The 23,846-nt window shown below is 46.4% G+C and overlaps 1 protein-coding gene across 1 annotated transcript in view; it reads left to right on the top strand.

The window, feature by feature from the left end:
• LOC124550708 (auxin response factor 6-like) overlaps nucleotides 1-12,245 on the top strand; it is a 70,627-nt gene extending 58,382 nt beyond the window's left edge. The window contains exon 3 of the mRNA XM_047125431.1: nucleotides 12,089-12,245. Coding sequence (XP_046981387.1) covers nucleotides 12,089-12,245 — 157 coding nt within the window. The remainder of the gene's footprint in view (nucleotides 1-12,088) is intronic.
• The last annotated feature ends 11,601 nt before the right edge of the window (nucleotides 12,246-23,846 follow it).

Raw genomic sequence — 23,846 nt, 5'->3', positions numbered from 1 at the left:
TGATTGATTTATCGTGTAACCGAACGCTGACAGATTCCTTTTCGTATTTAGGGTCAATTGCCAATTTTCGCACCACATACTTATATTATCTTAATCGGTTTGCAATTGGATTTGATCTTCTGATGACTGCATTGTCTGCAAACAACCAGACGGCTGCCCAGATTGACTCCTAAGTCGTTATATAGATCCGGAACAGCAGAGGGCCTTGGACACTATCTTGGGAAACGCCAGAAATCACTCTTGTTTTACTCGACGGCTTTCTGTCAGTTATCACTAACTGTGACCTTCCTAACAGGGAATCACGAATCGAGTCGCATAACTGAGACGATATTCCACAAGCACACGGTTTCACTACTAGCTGCTTCCGACGTACGGTGTTGCAAGCCTTAAGTTGCTCTGCTCCACCCTGTTTGTAATTCCATCGGGTAATCGTAAACTGCAAAGAACATCCATCTGTCATTCATTTGATCTGTGTTCAGAGATAAGACGAATAATCGTGGTCTACGCTGCACGTAGAATGTATCAGAAAATTTACTGTCCACGGGAACATACTCCGTAGCGATTCATTGTTTGTTAGCTCACGAGTACGCTGTGCCTTCACTTTACACTATAGGAACAACAATTTCTCTCGCAGGCATTTTAGCTCTAAGTGGCAGATAAGTAAAGCTGCCGTGGCTAATCTTCCTTTGTGGGGAACTACATACGTAATAAGCCCGTTGGTAGCTTTGCTTTGGATACCTGATAAGCACGTTGTTAGCTTTGCTTCGTTGTAGGGTCGTTGGCAGTTTTGCTTCGTTGTAAGGCCAGTGAGAAGCGCTGTTTCTGTTTGTGGTGTGACATTATGGTAATGAAGTGTTGTATAATATACAGACACGCCACAGGAGTTTTGTGTTGCAACGCTTGTCAGGAATGGCGCAAGTGACATAGCAATTAAATTGTTGATGTGCCTCCCACTATACGCTGGGGTTGGCATGGGAATAGTCATACCTCCATAACTATACGCAATGTATACAGCCGACATACCTAGACGCCGATGGAGTAATGAAAGAATAGCCTTATACGCTTATGGTACTGCGCACTGATGTTACGCGCAAACATGTGTTCGAACGGGCCAACGACTACAGAGGGCATAACCAAAAGGTACGGTCAAACTTTCAGGAAGCATTCCACGTAAGTAGAGGAAAAAAATACTGTATGTTAACACAGGCATAGATGCGGAAACGCTTTATTTCCACGGTAGAGCTCAAGTTTCTGCAACCCATCAGTGAGCGGCTCATTTGCGCCAAAGTGAGGGTTGGGACACTGTTGAATCAGTGCGGTAAGGTCGGCTGCTTATACTGAGTGGGTGCGCTGTACATAGTACGAACACAGCAAGTTGCATTTTAGCACTCTGCAGACAGTGAAATGGCCAACGTTACGTGTTGTAGCTGATTGTCCTGCGCTGACACCAGGGTCGTAGTCAACTGCACGGAGAAGTCCCTTCGAGTTGAGGCGTCCTAGTTCCCGTAGGCCTCCCTCAGTGGCGAGTAGTAGGCATAAACGACCCAAGTTCCCTAACCGTAGGATTACGATCAGCTGTTTGAAACGCCCCCCTGTCCTGGAAATCTGCGTTGAGCGCCACGACCGTTACCACCTGCTAGTCCGTACAGCAAACGGGCATCTGCCGACTCCCCATTTGGGTATACTCCCTTTACACTATGCCGGAAACAAAGTCCATGATGAATACTAAACAGCTGATGCTAGGTGCCTGCACAGTCCGTGACGAACGCTAAACAGTCATTGTTACGTGCTTGCTGCTAGCAGAGCAATGAAGTCAACACAAGCAACGAAGTGAGTCACATACCAACGTTACCTACATTCTAATGGAAGGGGAAACATTATCGGTGGATCTAAGAATGACAACTTTATTCAAGAGGGTATTTTGAACATTTCATGTAAGAAAACTTTTGATGTAATGCTAGTACGTTCTGTCTCTGTGAGCTTCCCATGATTAATGTGATTATGAAGAGAAGTAGAGAATCAGGTCTAACGTTGTATTCTTCTATGGGTGAGCAATGTTTTCTGAAAGTTTGACCCTACCTCTTTGTTACACCCAGCATAAACACACTGGATCGTGGCTAAGCAAGTGGAGGATAAGACCTATCTCTAAAAAGAGCCAATTAATATTGTTTCGACACCGACACCTCACTAATTTCCGAGTACAAAAACCACACAAATTAAAAATTTCCACTCTGGAGGCAAAAAATCGTCGCACAGTCAGACGTAAAATACCTTGGTATTCACCTGGACGAACTACTAAACTGGCAAAAAATAATTCGAGTGAACAGTCACCTTATTGGGCGCGAATAATGAGTAGATGAGCAGTATCTATTGGGAACATTAAGTACGTAGATTGTGGACAGTTGGGAATGTGGGTCTCGCGGGAAGGTTGCAAGGGATACGTCCCTGCAGTCGCGCTATTCATCTGTGTCCTCGGTGGCTCAGATGGATAGAGTGTCTGCCATGTAAGCAGGAGATCCCGGGTTCGAGTCCCGATTGGGGCACACATTTTCAGCTGACCCCGTCGAGTTATATCAGCAACACCTGTCGACAGCTGAGGGTTTCAACTAATTATCATTTAAATAAGAAAGGGTTATTTCAAAAGTCCTAAACGCTCCTCTTGTGGGACCGTGACTGGGACTATAGGCGTGACGGTCGTATGTGTGTTTGCTGGTTCACGTCTCTGTGTCGTGAGTAATTCAGTTTTAAAAAGGATGTTGAAAGCGAGTCTCAGCATTTCCACTCCTAAATCGAACCCCAAGTGGAAAACAACCCAACCCAAATCTAGAACGCTTTGAGAGAGGTGCGTGGGAATAATTAAGGTAATGGATCGTAGCACAGTATCACGGTGCTCTGCCGGTTTCCGTGAAGGTCGGGTAAGCACTGAGGACAACCCGAGGAGTGGAAGGCCATCAACTGCAACAGACCACACCTCTCAGGTTATTGTTAATAACATTTTTAGGAAGAAGCGACGTAAAAACGTATGAGGAAAGTGCATATGAGGTTACAACGTCAGTCAGTTCAGTTTACAGATTCATAAATGAAAAGTTGAAAAAGGGAAAAGTTCGATTCCCGGCTGGGTCGGAAATTTTCTCCGCTCAGGGACTGGGTGTTGTGTTGTCCTAATCATCATCATTTCATCACCATCGACACGCAGGTCGCCGAAGTGGCGTCAAATCGAAAGACCTGCACCAGGCGAACGGTCTACCTGATGGGAGGCCCTAGCCACACGACATTTCCATTTACCAGGTGGGTTCCACGTGAGCTGAGTGAAGAACAGACAGCAGATCGCAAAAGAATCACAGATGAATTGCTTCAGCGTATACGAACCTAAGGAGAACACTTTCTGAAAAGGACTGTTCCACTTGAAACATGGATACGACATTTTCAGCCAGAACTAAAGTCTCATTCGTCACAGTGGAAAAATACCCAGTCTCGACGCCCGAAAAAAATCCGCTGCCAGCAACCAAAGTGAAACTGATGATGATCTTTGCGTCTGACACGAATGGAGTTATAACTACTGGCAGAGTGCCCCGGGGGACGTCCGTAGCAGGTGTGTACTACAGGCCGTGTCTGCAAAAAGCACTGCGCCCCAAAATTCGTCAAAGAAGGCCCGACATACTTGCAGCTGTTCTCATTTTGCACGACAATAAAAGTCCACAAGCTTCCCTACCACTGAGAGAAACGCTCGAAAAACGTGGACGGGAAATACTTCACCAACCACCATACAGTCCTGACAGGGGTCTACCAGACCTTCATTTGTTTCCAGAATTGAAGTAACAACTCCGTGGAAAACGTTTTGATACAACTGATGGAGCTTCCAGCGAGTACTCAAACAACTCCACAATGAAAGTGCTCTACTCGGAGTACTGAAGTTGGCAAACGATTGGAAGCTGTCATGAGCGAGAACTGAGATTCTATTGAAGGCCTCTGAAGGTACTCTGTAAAATAAATTATTTTTTGTATTCTATCTTACACTGTGCAAGAACTGGTATAGGCATGCGTGTTCAAATACAGATATTTGTATACAAGCAGAATACTGCGCTGCAATCGGCAATGCCTATATAAGACAAGAAGTGTCTGGCGCAGTTGTTAGATCGGTCACTGCTGCTACAATGGCAGGTTATCAAGATTTAAGTGAGTCTGAATGTGGTGTTACAGTCGGCACACAAGCGATGGGACACTGCATCTGCGAGGTAGATTCTGCAAGAACGGGAGCAACGACGACTGAAGAGAATCGTTCAAACGTGATAGAACTGCAACCCTTTCGCAAATTGCTGCAGATTTCAATGCTGGGCCATCAACAAATGTCAGCATGCGAGCCATTCAACGACACATCATTGACATGGGCTTTCGTAGCCAAAGGCCCACTCGTTTACCCTTGATGACTGCACGACACAAAGCTTTACGCTTCGCCTGGGCCCATCAACACCGACAATGGACTGTTGATGACTGGAATCGTGTTGCCTGGTCGGACGAGTCTAGTTTCAAATTCTATCGAGCGGATGGACGTGTACGGGTATGAGGACAACCTCGTGAATCCATGGATCCTCCATGTCAGCAGGAGACTGTTCAGGCTGGTGGAGGCTCTGTAATGGTGTGAGGCATGCGCAGTCGGAGTGATATGGGACCCCTGATACGTCTAGATACGACTCTGACATGTGACACGTACGTAAGCATCCTGTCTGATCACCTGGATCCATTCACGTCCATTGTGCATTCCGACGGTTCAAATGGCTCTGAGCACTATGGGACTTAACTGCTGTGGTCATCAGTCCCCTAGAACTTAGAACTACTTAAACCTAACTAACCTAAGGACATCACACACACCCATGCCCGAGGCAGGATTCGAACCTGCGACCGTCGCGGTCGCCCGGCTCCAGACTGTAGCGCCTAGAACCGCTCGGCCACTCCGGCCGGCCATTCCGACGGAGCTGGGCACATCCAGCAGGACAAGCGACACCCCACACGTCCAGGATTGATACAGAGTGGCACCAGGAATACTCTTCTGAATTTAAACACTTCCGTTGACCACCACACTCCCCGGACATGGACATTGTTGAGCATATCTGGGATGCCTTGCACCGTGCTGTTCAGACGAGATCTCCACCCCATCGTACTCTTACGGATTTATGGAGAGTCCTGCAGGCTCCATGGCGTCAGTTCCATCCAACGCTATTTCAGACATTAGACGAGTCCATGATCCGTCGTGTTGCGGCACTTCCGCCTGCTCGTTGGGGCCCTACACTATATTAGGCTGTGTATCAGTTTCTTTGGCTCTTCAGTGAATAACTGGCAACATGCATCTCTCCAAATTACACTGAACAGGCGTCAGTGTTCGACTAGTTTCCTGAGCGAACGTAATGTCTCACAAGTACAAGTCGAATCTCCCAATATTCGATGACGGAAAAAAAGCACTTTACTAGCGACTGCGACGGAGCTTACTGAGCGATCCGTCATGGTGTAATCGAGCAGTATTGGACCTTTTCGGCTGTGATTGGTGGTTCTGTGGAGGCGCGCTAGAACGGTTAGATCTGGAATAGCACATGCACCGGAAGGGGAATTTCGTCGTTCGACTCTTGGTGTGGCACGCAGTATTTTTTATTTTATCATATATTATATTGGCTGTGGGTCTGTGTAGAGGGAGTGACAGGAAGGGTTGGCCGCGCGCAGCGATGTCGCGGCAGATAGCGGGGTCGACGGGGAACCGGAAGGGGGCCCTCCAGATGCGGCGGTTGGCCGGAAGCTCTGCCAGGTGGCGCTGTGTGAGGGGGTGGAGGGAGGGGGGGAGCAAGGGGGGAGGGGGCAGAGGGGGGCGGAGTTGCGTTGCCAGCCTACCTGTGCTCGCGGCCACAAGTCTGCTCGCGCTCTGGGTAAGGAATGGGCTGACTCTGACTTTCCCATATCAGTGGTTTCTGTGTGCTGCTTTTCGGTAACTGCCAACTGGTGCGATTTATGGGATTTATCAGTCTACGTTTCATATCCTCCGTACTTCGACCATCATCAGTTTCACTACTGGCCATCAAAATAGCTACACCACGAAGTGCTACAGACGCGAAATTAAACCGACACCAAGAAGATGCTGTCATATGCAAATGATTAGCTTCTCAGAGCATTCCCACAAGGTTGGCGCCGGTGGCGACACCTACAACGTGCTGACATGAGGGAAGTTTCCAACCGATTTCTAATACACAAACAGCAGTTGACCGGCGTTGCCTGGTGAAACGTTGTTGTAATGCCTCGTGTAAGGAGGAGAAATGCGTACCATCACGTTTCAGACTTTAATAAAGGTCGGATTGTAGCCTACCGCGATTGAGGTTTATCGTATCGCGACATTGCTGCTCGCGTTGGTCGAGATCCAGTGACTGTTAGTAGAATATGGAGTCGGTGGGTTCAGGAGGGTAATACGAAACGCCGTGCTGGATCCCAACCGGCTCGTATCACTAGCAGTCGAGATGACAGGCATCTTATCCGCATGGCTGTAACGGATCGTGCAGCCACTTCTCGATCCCTGATTCAACAAATGGGGACGTTTGCAAGACAACGTCCGTCTGCCCGAACAGTTCGACGACGTTCGCATCAGCATGGGTTATCCGCTCGGAGACCGTGGCTGCGGTTACCCTTGACGCTGCATCACACACAGGAGCGTCTGCGATGGTGTACTCAACGGCGAACCTGTGTGCACGAATGACAAAACGTCATTTTTTCGGATGAATCCAGGTTCTGTATGCAGCATCATGATGGTCGCATCTGTATTTGGCGAAATCGCGGTGAACGCACACTGGAAGCGTGTATTCGTCATAGCCATACTGGCGTATCACCGGGCGTGATGGTGATGGTAAGGGGTGCCATTGGTTACACGTCTCGGTCAGCTCTTGTACGTATTGACGGCACTTTGAACAGTGGACGTTACATTTCAGATGTGTTACGACCCGTGGCTCTACCCTTCATTCGATCCCTGTGAAACCCTAAACTTCAGCAGGATAATGCACGACCGCATGTTGCAGGTCCTGTATTGCCCTTTAACGATACAGAAAATGTTGGACTGCATCCCTGGCCAGCACATTCTCCAGATCTGTCACCAACTGAAAACGTCTGCTCAATATAGGCCGAGTAACTGGCTCGTCACAATACGTCAGTCATTACTCTTGATGAACTGTAGTATCGTGTTGAAGCTGCATGGGAAGCTGTACCTGTACCCGCCATTCAAGGTCTGTTTGACTAATGCCTAGGCGTATAAAGGCCGTTAGTACGGCCAGAGGTGGTTATTCTGTGTACTGATTTCTCAGGATCTATGCACCGAAATTGCGTGTAAATGTAATCACATGTCAGTTCTAGTATAATATATTTGTACAATGAATACCCGTTTATCATCTGCATTTCTTCTTGGTGTAGCAATTTTAGTGGCCAGTAGTGTAGCATAACTCATGTACTAGTTTATGTGTCTCATTTCCTAATCTAATCTCCTCACCATTATCTGATTTAATTCGATTACATTCCATTATCCTCGTTTTGGTTTTGTTGATGTTCATCATTGTCCTCTTTTCAAGACACCCTCCATTCTGCTCAACTGCTCTTCCCAGTCCTTCGCTGTCTCCGATAGAATTACAGTGTCACCGGCAAACCTCAAAGTTTTTATTTCTTCTGCCTGGCCTTTAATTCGTACTCCAATCTTTTGTTTTCTGTCCTTTACTACTTGCTCAATATAGAGATTGAATAACTTCGGCCGGCCGCGGTGGTCTCGCGGTTCTAGCCGCTCAGTCCGGAACCGCGCGACTGCTACGGTCGCAGGTTCGAATCCTACCTCGGGCATGGCTGTGTGTGATGTCCTTAGGTTAGTTAGGTTTAAGTAGTTCTAAGTTCTAGGGGACTGATGACCACAGATGTTAAGTCCCATAGTGCTCAGAGCCATTTGAACCATTTTTTTGAGTAACATCGGGGACTGGGTACAACCCTGTATCACGCCCTTCTGAACCACTGCTTTCTTTTTATGCCCCTCGATTGTTATAACTGCCATATGGTTTTGTAGAAACTGTAAACAGCCTTTTGCTCCCTGTATTTTACCCCTGCCCCTTTACTATTTGAAAGAGAATATTCCAGTCGACATTGTCAAAAGCTTTCTCTAAGTCTACAAATGCTGTAAACATAGGTTTACCTTTCGTTAACCTATCTTCTGTGAGAAGTCGTAGGATGAGCTCATACATTTCTCCGGAATCCAAACTGAACTTCCTCAAGGTCGGCTTCTACCAGCTTTTCCGTTCTTCCGTAACGGATTCGTGTTTATCACCATACGTATTATACTACCGTTAGTCCAAAGTTCCAATGAACGGGCGCTGGTTAAATATATCTACTAATTAGTATATCTGGCCAGGTGCACTGTGTAATTGTGTGTAAAGTACACAAACTACACTCTGAGACAAAAAAAAAAAATCGACGAACCACGGATGAGCTAACCAAGTTGGTCACAGACGGATATTCATACAGATAGCGAAGGAAAAAGTACAAGTGTACATTTTGGCGGCCGAAGGACGAATGTGTAACCCTGCAGCGGAGTTTCATGGCTTAGCTGGCAAGGGTAGTAAACCGCAGCCAAGTCGATACCAGGCCTTAGACACTAACTGTGCCTTGCAGGCACGCGCGTGAGCAATATAGGGAGATGACAGATTAAATACAGCTGCAGGAATTTCTTCATTTTTAATATAAATTTATTCCAGCTGACGTTCCACTGTCCTCCATTTCAACTATGGATGTACGAAGATCACACTACGCTAATTCGTAACAATTACGTGCATCCGCCTGTACTGGTAAGATTACGTGACTGGGGAAAGAAAATATTGCGCGACAGACACGTCGAGACATGATCTGTCCCTTGTGGCCTCAGCCGCTGTTTATACCGGGTGATTAGAATCAAACTTTCCCCCTTTAACACGTTGTAACAAGGAAACTAGTAACGGCAGGAGTAGCAAACATGGTAGCATTAATGTCAAGGACACGCGAAAGAGAAATAATGCAGAATCAGTTCAATTGAAACACTTTTAATGTGTTCCTACGGTACATCACACCATTACATACCGGTACCATTAGTGCTACAGAAGAAGCTCAATGTGGTGTCCATCAGTGTCCAGAAGAGTCTGAAAGCGCAGGACTGCATTCTGCACAGCCGAGCGAAACATGTCCGTAGGTATGGTGTCTACATGTCTTGATATGCTGCGCTTCGGATCAGCAGATATGTGAATGTTCCCCTGGTAAACCCTGTCCTTCAGTTAGCCCCGCACCGGAAATCACAGGGCATGAGATTAGGTATTCGTGCCGGCCAAGCATTTGGATACGTTAGGCTGATAATTCGATCGTTACCAAATGTCTTTCAGAGGAGTAGGTGAACTTGACGAGCGATGTGCAGAGCGGCCCCGTCTTGCATGAAAACTGTTGAGTTCAATGCGTCTTCTCCTGTAGGGGGGGGGGGGGGTATGACATGCTTCCATATCAAAGTGACGCTGCCCAGTCACGCTGTACGTCTTTGGTCCTTGAGCGCCAACCTGTCCAGAAAATGATGGGCCAATGATGAACGTAGCCGTGAAGTTACACCGTATGATGACACGTTCACCATACAAAGGAGCTTCATACACAGTGACTGGAGCTGAAGATCGCCACAGTTGGCAATTCTGTGTGTTCACCTCACCAGGCAGAGCAAAAATGAGCTTCGTCTGTCCATAACATGCTCCAGGGGCAGCTCTCGTCAACTTCAATCCTTGCGACAAAGTGGAGAGCGAAGTGAACTCGTCGTAGTGTGTCCTGTGGTGGAAGCTGTTGTACGATATGGGTCTTGTGCGGATACCACTTGAGAATAGATCGTAGCATCTTCCGCACAGTGGACCAGTGACACAGCACGCGCTCCGTCTGACGATCGGGAATTGCGCGCAGCGTCGTCTGCCGTAGCAACAGCGGTTTCACCGACCACCTGTGGTGCAACCGGTCGCAGGCCTCTTCGCGGAGCGACGCCCAGTTCTCCGGTCGATTCGAACTTCTTCATCGTGCTCCGCACAGCAAAATGGCTCTGAGTACTATGGGACTAACTTCTGAGGTCATCAGTCCCCTAGAACTTAGAACTACTTAAACCTAACTAACCTAAGGACATCACACACACCGATGCCCGAGGCAGGATTCGAACCTGCGACCGTAGCGGTCGCGCGGTTCCAGACTGCAGCGCCTAGATCCGCTCGGCCACCCTGGCCAGCTTCCGCACAGCAAGTGGAGAAAGAGGACCCTTCCGTAATCCCTTCAGCCGGCGATATTCTCGAAGTGCACCTGCAGCATTACTGTTTTGATAACAGAGCTTCACCAATAACGCCCCGCTCATTTAGTCCAAGCTCATGTTGACACGTCAACAAGTGCACTGAGACTCGGCAGGTGTGTGAGACTGTGAATCACGCTGACTGATCACGGCACCTGGTGGGCATAGTTGGAACTGGGCGGTGGAGCTGTGACGCATGGAAATCATGCACTCCGTACTCTGGACATTAATGCTACCAAGTTTGGTACTCGTTTGGTAATTAGTTTCCATTTTATAACGTGTTAAGTAGGGAAAGTTTAATTATAATCTTCTTGCACATTGTTAGTCTCGTAGTTCTTAGAGAATGCAACCCTGACGGTACTAAAATGTGGACTTTCACGGCCGGAAATATCATGTCCATTATAATTATCCGGGCTGTTATGCCGTTGTCGGTTGTTGAATTCTGTGTCTGCAACTGCGGGAGATATCTTCAAGAGGGTCCGTAGCTCGATGGAAGGTCCAACACACCCACTGGCTCGCTACTGACTGCCGCTAAATTCCGTGTCCGCGCGCTCCCGCGCCTCGGCGTGACGTCATGTGTTTTGAAAACGTCAGTGCAATTGGCCGCTGTCCGTCGCCGTCGATCGCCGTTGCCATCACCCAGTAGTGGACGGGTGGTACACATCTTCTTTAACACCGGCATCCACATACCGTTTAATTTCACGCCCTCCTCCTTTCGATTGAAGTTATTAGGGTGTTTGGCGATTTCGATTGCCTCCCTGTAAAGCCTTTCGTAATATCCGCTTGTGGCTGCTAATACTTGCGTCTCCTCGAAACGAATATAGTGGTTACCTGGCTGGAAAGCATGCTCCGCAACGGCTGATCGTTCCGTTTGTCCTCTTCTACCATTGCCCTTGTGCTCTTCGAAACGTTTAGAAACAGTTCTTTTAGTGGTACCCACATAAACATCTCCACAGCTCCATGGGATCCTATACACTCCAGCTTTTTCCAATGGTTTGCGAGCGTCCTTGGCAGGCTTAAGGTATTCCTCTATCTTCCTGGTGGGCTTGTAAATTACGGTAATATTCCGCTTCGTCAAGATCCTCGCTATTCTTTCCGTCACATTTTTAACAAACGGTAGGAAAACCTTAGATTTTGCAGTAGCCTGTACGTCACTATGATTTCTGCGTGTCTACCTTAACGCACGTTTTATTTCGGCGGACGAATATCCGTTCTTCATTAGTGCATTGTGGAGATGTATACCGCAAACCGACGCACACGGACCGTTATTTGTACCGGGATTCGAAACACCACCCACAACAGAAGCGGGGTGTTATCAAGACGTTAGCCGACAGAGCTAGAAATATTTGTGAACCTGAGTTGCTCGACGCTGAGATGGATGATGTCTCCCGGAGTCGGAGACGAAACGTTTGGAATTGACACAGAATTCATCAACCGACCACGGCATAACAGCCCGGATAATTATAATGGACATAACCCTGACAGTGTGTTGTCACACAAGAAAAGTTCGTCGGGGGAGAGGATGGTCTCACGTCCAGAAATACGCCGACGCTAGTGACTGAAGAGGAGGGAACGCCAGTTCTCTGCCTGTAGACGGGACAGGGGGGAAGTGCCGGTTACTGTGGGAACGTCCGGCAGTGGCAGGGGGGACGGGAGAGAGGCTGCCTGCCTCTGGGCGGCTACAGAGGCGGAGGCGCCTGGCTGCGGCCGTGACGGCGGCGGGGCACGCCTTCCGGGAAACGCGTGTGCGTGCCGCAGGTGCGTGGGGGCGGCGGAGCGTGCGACAAGTGCGTGCCGAGCAGAGCAGAGCAGGCAGGCCGCCTCCGCTGCTGCCGCCAGCCCGGGCGTCCCGCTCCGGCTGCAGGGAGTCGTGCTGTCAAGAAGGCACCAGGCTTTGGAGGGAAATGTAGGGTGAGGTTGCTGTCGGTGGGCCGCTTAAACCAAATGCTCCGCAAACATCGTAAAATTTTTGGCAGTTTTGCGGTGCTCTACAGCTTCATTGCACTACTATACATATCTAAAAACAGACCTTACAATTATGAAATGTTAAGTACATATTACTAAAAGAAAAATACAAGATGTATCAAAAAGAATCATCCCATTTGGCATGTATATACACTCCTGGAAATTGAAATAAGAACACCGTGAATTCATTGTCCCAGGAAGGGGAAACTTTATTGACACATTCCTGGAGTCAGATACATCACATGATCACACTGACAGAACCACAGGCACATAGACACAGGCAACAGAGCATGCACAATGTCGGCACTAGTACAGTGTATATCCACCTTTCGCAGCAATGCAGGCTGCTATTCTCCCATGGAGACGATCGTAGAGATGCTGAATGTAGTCCTGTGGAACGGCTTGCCATGCCATTTCCACCTGGCGCCTCAGTTGGACCAGCGTTCGTGCTGGACGTGCAGACCGCGTGAGACGACGCTTCATCCAGTCCCAAATATGCTCAATGGAGGACAGATCCGGAGATCTTGCTGGCCAGGGTAGTTGACTTACACCTTCTAGAGCACGTTGGGTGGCACGGGATACATGCGGACGTGCATTGTCCTGTTGGAACCGCAAGTTCCCTTGCCGGTCTAGAAATGGTAGAACGATGGGTTCGATGACGGTTTGGATGTACCGTGCACTATTCAGTGTCCCCTCGACGATCACCAGTGGTGTACGGCCAGTGTAGGAGATCGCTCCCCACACCATGATGCCGGGTGTTGGCCCTGTGTGCCTCGGTCGTATGCAGTCCTGATTGTGGCGCTCACCTGCACGGCGCCAAACACGCATACGACCATCATTGGCACCAAGGCAGAAGCGACTCTCATCGCTGAAGACGACACGTCTCCATTCGTCCCTCCATTCACGCCTGTCGCGACACCACTGGAAGCGGGCTGCACGATGTTGGGGCGTGAGCGGAAGACGGCCTAACGGTGTGCGGGACCGTAGCCCAGCTTCATGGAGACGGTTGCGAATGGTCCTCGCCGATACCCCAGGAGCAACAGTGTCCCTAATTTGCTGGGAAGTGGCGGTGCGGTCCCCTACGGCACTGCGTAGGATCCTACGGTCTTGGCGTGCATCCGTGCGTCGCTGCGGTCCGGTCCCAGGTCGACGGGCACGTGCACCTTCCGCCGACCACTGGCGACAACATCGATGTACTGTGGAGGCCTCACGCCCCACGTGTTGAGCAATTCGGCGGTACGTCCACCCGGCCTCCCGCATGCCCACTATACGCCCTCGCTCAAAGTCCGTCAACTGCACATACGGTTCACGTCCACGCTGTCGCGGCATGCTACCAGTGTTAAAGACTGCGATGGAGCTCCGTATGCCACGGCAAACTGGCTGACACTGACGGCGGCGGTGCACAAATGCTGCGCAGCTAGCGCCATTCGACGGCCAACACCGCGGTTCCTGGTGTGTCCGCTGTGCCGTGCGTGTGATCATTGCTTGTACAGCCCTCTCGCAGTGTCCGGAGCAAGTATGGTGGGTCTGACACACCGGTGTCAATGTGTTCTTTTTTCCATTTCCAGGAGTGTATTTCTGAAACTAATAAACATAAATAACGAATTTTGTTTTTTGATGAACGGGAAACTCAAAAAGTCTTTTTCCATACCTTCTCATGAGTGTTCAATATGCCACCCTTGAGATGCACTGCATATGTCAATGCGGTATTAAAATTGTTCCCACACTACAGCGAACATCTCTTGAGGTGCAGCTTCCGCAGCTGCTGTTATGCGATGTCTCCGTTCATTCATTGTTCTTGGCAACGCAGGCACGTAAACAGAGTTTTTTATGATCCCCCTCCCCAACAAATAATCACGTACAGCCAGGTCCGGTGACCTTGCAGGCCAGTGATGTAAGGCTGAATCATTTGGTCCAGTACGGCCGACCCCCGCATTTCCGGATGCCCCATCCTGTTCATAAATGAAGTCGTTCCAATCAGTCTCCAACTGCGGGAAAACAAAAGTTCTGAAGCATATCGAGACATGTGATTCGTGTAACAGTGTTCTCGGCAGAGAAATATGAACAATACACCTTTTCCCGTGAAGCTGCACAAAACACATTAAATTTTGGAGAGAGTCGCTCTCATGTCGCACAACTTCGTGTGGTTGTTCCGTACGCCATATTCTCACATTATGATGGTTCACTTTTCCATTTAGATGTACTGTTGCCTCGTCACTAAACACAAAGCGTGGAAGAAAACTGTCGTCCTCCATCCTGCCAAGAGTGAAATTAAGGAACTCCACGCGTTCGTGTGTATTCGCCTTCACGAAGAGCTTGCAGTAGCTGTATTTTGTATGGTTTCATGTGTAAACGTCGACGCCAGACAGACAACGGGGGCATGTTGAGCTGTCGAGCTGCATGGCGAACTGATTTCCGCGGACTATGACGAATGCGTTCGACGTCTGTGTCGGACAGACAGTGCTGCTACCTAGCGGTAACCATGTAAAACTCGAGTGTTTGTTCTCCCCAACAGTACGTTCTTCACCCACATATCTCAAATAACGTAACAGTTACGAATTTTCTTTTAAATCTGATGATTTTTCTTGATACACCCTGTATACTGTTTCAATGCTACGGCACCGTGATAATCTATCACAGTCCATGTTTTTGGCACAATTTACGTACTGACATTTCCAGTCTATAGCGTCGTGAGCTTTTGAAGTGTTACGGGAAACGTAGCTGGCTCGCACCCTTCCTATTTGTTTTCACGTTCTTTTCCTTAAAGATTCTGGGTCTTTAGTATTCATATAATAGAAGCATTATCTCTAAAGTAATTGGTATTTCTTATAAACAGCGTATTTGCTGCAGTTGTTATTGCAAAGGCGAGCGACTGGACTGGAACGTTTTCCAGTGGCCAGAAGTCTTAAGGTGAATGCCATCCATGTCTGAAAGCAAACACAAATTACAAACTGGAAGTTTTTGTGGGTTTGTGGACTGGCTCATGTTTGTATTTGTCGGTAAATATACACTGAAGAGGTAAAAAACCTAGTACACAAATCGCCACATTGTTGTCAGTACAATTTATTTAAAGTTTTATGTTAAGCGAAAGAATACATTGTGCAGAAACAATTTGTCTGCAGGTTTCCAAACCCCTGCTATTGTAGTTAAAACTATGACAAACAAACCGAAACCCTACCTCCTCACAGCACAACATACCACAGCATTTTGTTTTTCACAGTCGCTTTTACCAAAAAATTGTTTATTGTTGTTTTAAAAAATGTTCATTAGAGTATCGTGTAGGAATTTGAAGTACGTAAGTCAAGAACTTTTCCGAGATTTTCCATACAATTATATATATAGATATATAACGTCCATCTGAATGTTTAATAAAGTATTGTGTAAAAATTTTGCTAACGATGTTTACCTTTTCCCCCTTTATATACCGCATATATATCAGAATATCATATAGAAATTCGAAGCATGTTGGTCAGAAGGTTTTGGATATTTTTGATAACCACATTAAAGAACGACTTGCCTTCACATAGTAGAACTAGCTTGGCACCTGCTGTTCCCCTCGCGTAGACTGTATGCTGTGTACAATTTTTTTGTTTTTCAGCAATCAGGTTTTTATGTTTTTTACAAAGTGCAACCCCTTGCAAACGTTTCTCAGCAAAATGGTTCAAATGGCTCTGAGCAGCATGGGACTTAACTTCTGAGGTCATCAGTCCCCTAGAACGTAGAACTACTTAAACCAAACTAACCTAAGGACGTCACACACATCCATGCCCGAGGCAGGATTCGAATCTGCGACCGTAGCGGTCGCGCGGTTCCAGACTGTAGCGCCTAGAACCGCTCGGCCACCAAGGCCGCCGTTTCTCAGCAGTTAAAGCTATAGGAGCTTTGTTTTTTGTCGATGTAGTTCTGGCCAAAAGCTATTCTAGTAGCTGGTGTCCAAAGTTTTTGTTAATAACGCCTGTTGTGTTCTTGTGGTGATATTCCCATAGAAACTTTCTTTACACCTAACCGTGAGGTAAAATACCGAATTTCATAGAGTTTGCTTAAATTTTTTTATATACAACGAAATATTTGTTACAGATTTTTATCCCCTATTTTCCCTTTTAAGGTATGAGTTTCCAAAAACAATAAAACACGTATTTTTTAAATTTTTAAATTTCTGATTTTTAATTTTTAATTTCTAAGTCATAAGTCAAATAACAATTTTCAAATACATTGGTTTCAAAATGCTTTAGTTTTTCTATAATAATCATTTTTTATAAACAATTTTCACCCACTTTTTAACTCCTTGAGTGGCTGAATTTCAAAAAATGCTGAAACATGTATTTTTTATATTTCACTGAGAAACCAATACCAATTTTCGTAGTTCAAAATTGCCTTAATAGCGACATATTTTCAAAAAAGTCTTTCATCCCCTATTTTACCACCCTTAGGAGTGGAATTTCGAAAAACCCCTTGTTAGACGACGCCTACAGTATAAGATCAGCACGCCTCTAAACTTCAGGCTTCTACCCTCAGCAGTCTGGCCTGCGCTGTGATAGGTCAGTGAACCAGTGTGGCGTGCCTTCACCCCTTTCGCGGCTAATTTTCCAAAAACAGTGAAACACGGATTTTTTCGTTTCTAACCGAAAAGCCAAATACCAATTTTTATTGATTTAGCTTTAAAAACGCTTTCATGATGAAATATTTCCATAAAAACTTTGGTCCTCTGTTTCATTCCCATAGAGGTTGAATTTACGAAAACAGTAAAACATTCATTTTTATTTCTAACCAGGAAGCCAAATTCAAATTTTCATAGATTTAGCTCCAAAAATTAATTCATAACAAAAAATTTCATAGAACATTTCATCCCCTATTTCGCCAGTTTAGGTGATGAATCCCCAAAAACATCGAAAGGCAACCGAGAAATCAAATACCAATTTTCAGGGATGTAGCTGTAAAGATACTTCTCTAGTTATTTAAAAACAAATTTTCTGCTACTGTTTCACCCCCATAAATGTTAATTTTTCAAAAATTCTGGAACAGGCATTTCTTTGTATCTGACCGAGAAACCAAATACCAATTTTCGCAGATCCAGCTTCAAAATTGCCTTAATAACGACATATTTTCAAAAAACCCTTCACCTCGTACTTCACCCCTTCGTGGGTGGAGTTTAGAAAACTCCCTACCTATGTGAAGCCTACAGCAGAAGATCAACACCCTCTCCCAATTTCAAGTTTCTGTTCTCAGCGTTTTGCTCCGTTCGATGATGAGTCAGTCAGTGAGTTCCCTGGCTTTGATACCTGGAGACAGGTCTGTTGTCGGCGAGTCTAAGACTATTATCATATTATATGTCTTTGACATTGCAGACACACTCACGTTCAGACTCACATCACTTCATACAGTAAGTCTCTACCTAAAATTGATGTCAAAACTTAAAAACATTTTCATACATTGAAATTTTAAAATTTTGACAAACTTTTCGATTTTGTAAGCCTTCACAGTACACATCGAATAGCAAAATACGTGGTCACTTCCCTGTCACAGATACACACAGCTGGATTTCAACGTACACACCGTCAAAATTCTGTAAACCTTTCACTGCATACTTACGTCTGTTCGTTCAACATTCTCGCTCGCTTTCTCTTAGCACGGCCGGCCGTGGTGGCCGAGCGGTTAAAGGCGCTACAGTCTGAAACCGCGCGGCCGCTACGGTTGCAGGTTCGAATCCTGCCTCGGGCATGGATGTGTGTGATGTCCTTAGGTTAGTTAGGTTTACGTAGTTCTAAGTTCTAGGGGACTGATGACCTTAGAAGTTAAGTCCCATAGTGCTCAGAGCCATTTCATTTCTCTTAGCACGCGTGTATGCTTCTGTCTCCTGGAGTACATGCGTAACTCTTCCTTTCTTGGTTGTACCTAAAAACTGTAGCGCTCTACTGACCTCTGACATTGTGTAAGCTGTCCCTTTCAAACGTGTCGCCACTGTGGAACTCCTGCTGTCGCTCAAGCTAGTGCACCCTTTCAGTCTGGTATTCAAATTACGTGCCGTCCGATCTCCACAGAATTTCTGGTACCCGTTAGTTCTGTAGTTCGCAAACTCTGGCAAGAGGTGCACTTTGCTACTGTCTGTTAAATGTGTACTCAGTACGAAGGCAGATATTTGTTTTTATTTTCTTAAACAATCGCGCGTTCAAACATCCCCTTAGAAAAATTGATGAATTACTGTGCTGATAAACCTCTACGTTAACTCATTTTCAAACAGCTGAGCAAAACTGAACGTACTCAGACATTAACTCTCTTTACTTATTCTGATCAACACTAAACTGACACACAATATTTTTAGCGCATCGCAATTTGACTTCCAAAAATCCCTACAAAAGAATGGCCCTGACTAACAATAACCTATACCTTTCATGAATCACTTACCTCACAAAAATCTTCGTTACTCGAACTACTGCAATACAGCGAGCGCCACTACTGCCAGCTAAATAAAAGATTCTAACTACTGAAGGCACTAACTACTGATAGGCACAAATTTACTCTTTCTGGGGGACACGTCCAGATCGTCCGCTCTTAAAATTCTGCCATGTCTCTCCCCACATCCACCACTGCTGGCGGCTCACCTGCAACTGCGCAACGCTACGCGCTGTTAACATCCAGCTGCCCAACACTACAATGGCGAATATTCCAACAATGCCAGCCAGCCACAGACTGTACACAGCACAGTCAGTGATTTTCATACAGAGCGCTACGTGGCGTTACCAACATACAAACCTAAACAGCCTACTGACAGCGTTTCTGTCTGAAATTTTACCAATACATGGTACCAAGGAATACTGAGCTTTTGCCATTATTTCATCTTAAGGAATCCACGCTTATTTCCTTGAGGGTTTGCGCTCTACTTCTCTTTATCAGCGGATATTCCATCTATTATACCGGATGGTTACAAATAAACTCTTGTTATTTAACACGTTATAACACGTTATTACCATACATGTACCAAACTTGGTAGCATTAATGTCAAGGACATAGGGAAGAGAAATAATGCATTCTCAATTCAATTGAAACACTTTTAATCTTCTGCTACGGTATATCGTACCATCAAATACCGGTACCATTACTGTTACAAAAGGGGTTCACAATGGCGCCCATCAGCAACCAGAAGAGCCTCAAAGAGCAGGATTGCATTCTGCACAGCAGAACGAAGCATGTCCGTAGATCAGCACATGTTCCCTGGTAAATGCTGTATGCTGTCCTTCAGGTAGCCCCACAACCAGAAACCACAGGGAGTGAGGTCAGGTGATCGTGCTGGCCAAGCATTTGGAAACGATCGGTTGATAATTAGACCGTTTCTATATGTGTTTCGAAGAAGCAGGTGAACGTCACGAGCGATGTGCAGTGGGAGGCCCCGTCTTGCATGAAAACTGTTGATTTCAATGCGTCTCTCTCCTGTAAGGCGCGTGTGAAATGCTGGCGAAGAATATCGCAGTAACTATGCTGGTCAGACAGCCCGTCTTTGGACCTTGAGCGCCAACCTGCTCAGAAAAGAATGGGCCTATGATGAGCGTAGATGTGAAGCGACACCATACGGTGACATGTTCACAATATGAGGAAATTCGTACACAGTGATTGGAGGTGAAGCCCCAACACTTGGCAAATTTGTGTCTTCGCCTCACCCGTCAGAGAAAAATGAGTTTCGTCTGTCCACAGGATGGTCCAGGGCCAGCCCTCGTCAACTTCAATCCTTGCGAGAAAGTGGAGCGCGAAGTCAGCACCAAGTTGTGTGTGCTGTGGTGCAAGCTGCTGTACGATATGGACCTTGTACGGATACCATTTGAGACTGGTTCGAAGCACCTTCCGTACAGTGGACCACGGGATGTTCAACTGTCGTGACACAGCAGGCGCACTGCCTAACGGTCGGGAATTGCGCGCAGCGTTGTCTGCCATCATCATCATCATCATCATCATCATCATCATCATTGCCTTGTCGATTTAGCCACGTCCCTCTCTCCATTGTCATTCTCTTCATCTCCATACCTTCTCTGATTCATTAAAATTCGTTGCTCTTGGCCTGCCTCTTGGTTTTTTCCCTAAAACTTTTCCTTCAAATACGTTCTTTAGGAACTAGTTGTGTCTCATTATGTGCCCTATCATTTTTGATTTTCTTCTTCCTATACAATTTAGCAGCGTTCTGTTCTCAATCATTTCGCTTAAGACCTGTTCATTACTTTTTCTATCTACCCAACTTGTTTTCGTCATTCTTCTCCGCATTCACATTTCCATTGCTTCTTTTTCTCTGCCTTTCCCAGAGACCACGCTTCACATCCGTACGTTAAGAAACTCCAAACAAAAGTTTTGGGAAACTTTCTCCTACTTTCTAGGCTTTTTTGATTGTCTGTTAGTAAATTCCTTTTACACTCCTGGAAATGGAAAAAAGAACACATTGACACCGGTTTGTCAGACCCACCATACTTGCTCCGGACACTGCGAGAGGGCTGTACAAGCAATGATCACACGCACGGCACAGCGGACACACCAGGAACCGCGGTGTTGGCCGTCGAATGGCGCTAGCTGCGCAGCATTTGTGCACCGCCGCCGTCAGTGTCAGCCAGTTTGCCGTGGCATACGGAGTTCCATCGCAGTCTTTAACACAGGTAGCATGCCGCGACAGCGTGGACGTGAACCGTATGTGCAGTTGACGGACTTTGAGCGAGGGCGTATAGTGGGCATGCGGGAGGCCGGGTGGACGTACCGCCGAATTGCTCAACACGTGGGGCGTGAGGTCTCCACAGTACATCGATGTTGTCGCCAGTGGTCGGCGGAAGGTGCACGTGCCCGTCGACCTGGGACCGGACCGCAGCGACGCACGGATGCACGCCAAGACCGTAGGATCCTACGCAGTGCCGTAGGGGACCGCACCGCCACTTCCCAGCAAATTAGGGACACTGTTGCTCCTGGGGTATCGGCGAGGACCATTCGCAACCGTCTCCATGAAGCTGGGCTACGGTCCCGCACACCGTTAGGCCGTCTTCCGCTCACGCCCCAACATCGTGCAGCCCGCCTCCAGTGGTGTCGCGACAGGTTTGGATGGAGGGACGAATGGAGACGTGTCGTCTTCAGCGATGAGAGTCGCTTCTGCCTTGGTGCCAATGATGGTCGTATGCGTGTTTGGCGCCGTGCAGGTGAGCGCCACAATCAGGACTGCATACGACCGAGGCACACAGGGCCAACACCCGGCATCATGGTGTGGGGAGCGATCTCCTACACTGGCCGTACACCACTGGTGATCGTCGAGGGGACACTGAATAGTGCACGGTACATCCAAACCGTCATCGAACCCATCGTTCTACCATTCCTAGACCGGCAAGGGAACTTGCTGTTCCAACAGGACAATGCACGTCCGCATGTATCCCGTGCCACCCAACGTGCTCTAGAAGGTGTAAGTCAACTACCCTGGCCAGCAAGATCTCCGGATCTGTCCCCCATTGAGCATGTTTGGGACTGGATGAAGCGTCGTCTCACGCGGTCTGCACGTCCAGCACGAACGCTGGTCCAACTGAGGCGCCAGGTGGAAATGGCATGGCAAGCCGTTCCACAGGACTACATCCAGCATCTCTACGATCGTCTCCATGAGAGAATAGCAGCCTGCATTGCTGCGAAAGGTGGATATACACTGTACTAGTGCCGACATTGTGCATTCTCTGTTGCCTATGTCTATGTGCCTGTGGTTCTGTCAGTGTGATCATGTGATGTATCTGACCCCAGGAATGTGTCAATAAAGTTTCCCCTTCCTGGGACAATGAATTCACGGTGTTCTTATTTCAATTTCCAGGAGTGTATTTTGGAGAGCTTGCTTTGCCAAGGCTATTCTTCTCTTTATATCTGTGATATATCTATTGTCGTCAGTGATTGTGCTCCCTAAAAGAAGTTCTCAACCTGCTCTACAACATCATCTTCTAGTTAAATACTAACTTTACCATTCTCTTTTGTCTTCTCTACTACCATAGTTTTTGTTTTCTTCTTATTTATTTTTAGATTAAATTCTCTTAGGATTTTGTCAAATTTTAGCAACATAAACTCCATTTCCTTAACTGAGTCTGCAAGTACTAATATATCATCTGCAAAACGGATACAGTGTTTTCGTTCCCAGTTAATTTTAATTCCTTTGGTTATTCTTTTCAATTTTTCAACGGTTTTTTCAATAAGTAAATTCAACAAATGTGGTAATAATGGGCATCCTTGCCTTATTCCCCCCCTCATTTTTCTTTTTTTTTTCTTTGCACCATTCACTTCTATCTCTGCTGCCTGCCTTTTATACAGGTTCCAGATTAATCTTCTGTCCCTCCAATCAAGATGTTCGGAATAACAATTTCCAATTAACCATGTCAAATGTTTTTTGTAAATCTATAAAGATCAAGTAGGTTTTCCTATTAACTCCAATTCTGCCTTTTCCGGATCTAAAACCAAATGTTTGCCTTAGTTTTCTTTTTTATTCGATTTTTTATTATGTTTAACATTATTTTGGAAGTGTGGGATAGTAAGGAGATAGTTCTATAGTTCTCACTGTCCAGAGCATTTCCTTTTTTGGGATTATTACTGTTTTCCTATTAAGAAAATCTGTAAGTGGTTGTTTTCCATCTTCATAGTACCCTTTAATAAGTTTATGTAAGTACTCTTTTGTTGATTCTGCAATTTCCTTCAGAATTTCTGCTGGGATGTTATCTGTGCCTGTCGCTTTGCCATTACTTAGATCACTCAAGCAAGGCACTGTTGAATTCCTCTTTAGATATAGTTGTTCCTATCACGTCGATATTCACACTGCTCTCTTCTTCCAGAATTTCCCCATTAGCAATATCTTCTCCTTCATACAGTTCCTCAATATACTCTTTCCATCTTTCGCATACATCCTCTAATTCGAAAAGTAGGTCACCGTTTTTATTCTTGACCATATTTGCTTTTGTTCTTGGCTTTATCTGCATTGATTTAATTTTAGAGTAGGCCCTATCAATTTGACCTGCACTTAGATCTTGTTGAATTTCCATTTGTGTGTCGTGCATCCACTTTTCTTTTTCAAATCTACATTTCTGTGTAATTGCATCCCGGGTTCGATTCCCGGCGGGGTCAGGGATTTTCTCTGCCTCGTGATGGCTGGGTGTTGTGTGCTGTCCTTAGGTTAGTTAGGTTTAAGTAGTTCTAAGTTCTAGAGGACTGATGACCATAGATGTTAAGTCCCATAGTGCTCAGAGCCATTTGAACCATTTTTTGTAATTGCATTTTTTACTCTTTTGTACTTATCGAAATCTTTTTTCCTCAGCCTGTTTCGTTCTTTAACAAGGTCTAGTCTTTCCTTGGTCATCCACGGTTTCCTCGGTTCCAATTTCCTTAATCCTACTATTTCTTTAGCAGCTACTTCTATGGTCTCTTTGAATCCTTCCCATCCTTCCCTGTTACCCATCAGGTTATCGGTCAATTCTTTCGTGTACGCAGCTGCTTGCTTTTCCTTAAGTTTTTCTACAAACAATCTCTGTTGGTTAGTTCTTTTATATTTCTGAAATCTGCTACTATAGTCTGCTAT

Source organism: Schistocerca americana, chromosome 9 (assembly GCF_021461395.2).
Source record: "Schistocerca americana isolate TAMUIC-IGC-003095 chromosome 9, iqSchAmer2.1, whole genome shotgun sequence".
NCBI classification, from domain to species: Eukaryota; Metazoa; Arthropoda; class Insecta; order Orthoptera; family Acrididae; genus Schistocerca; species Schistocerca americana.
The sequence above is the reverse complement of the archived record's forward strand: the minus strand, read 5'-3'. Positions and strand labels throughout refer to the sequence as shown.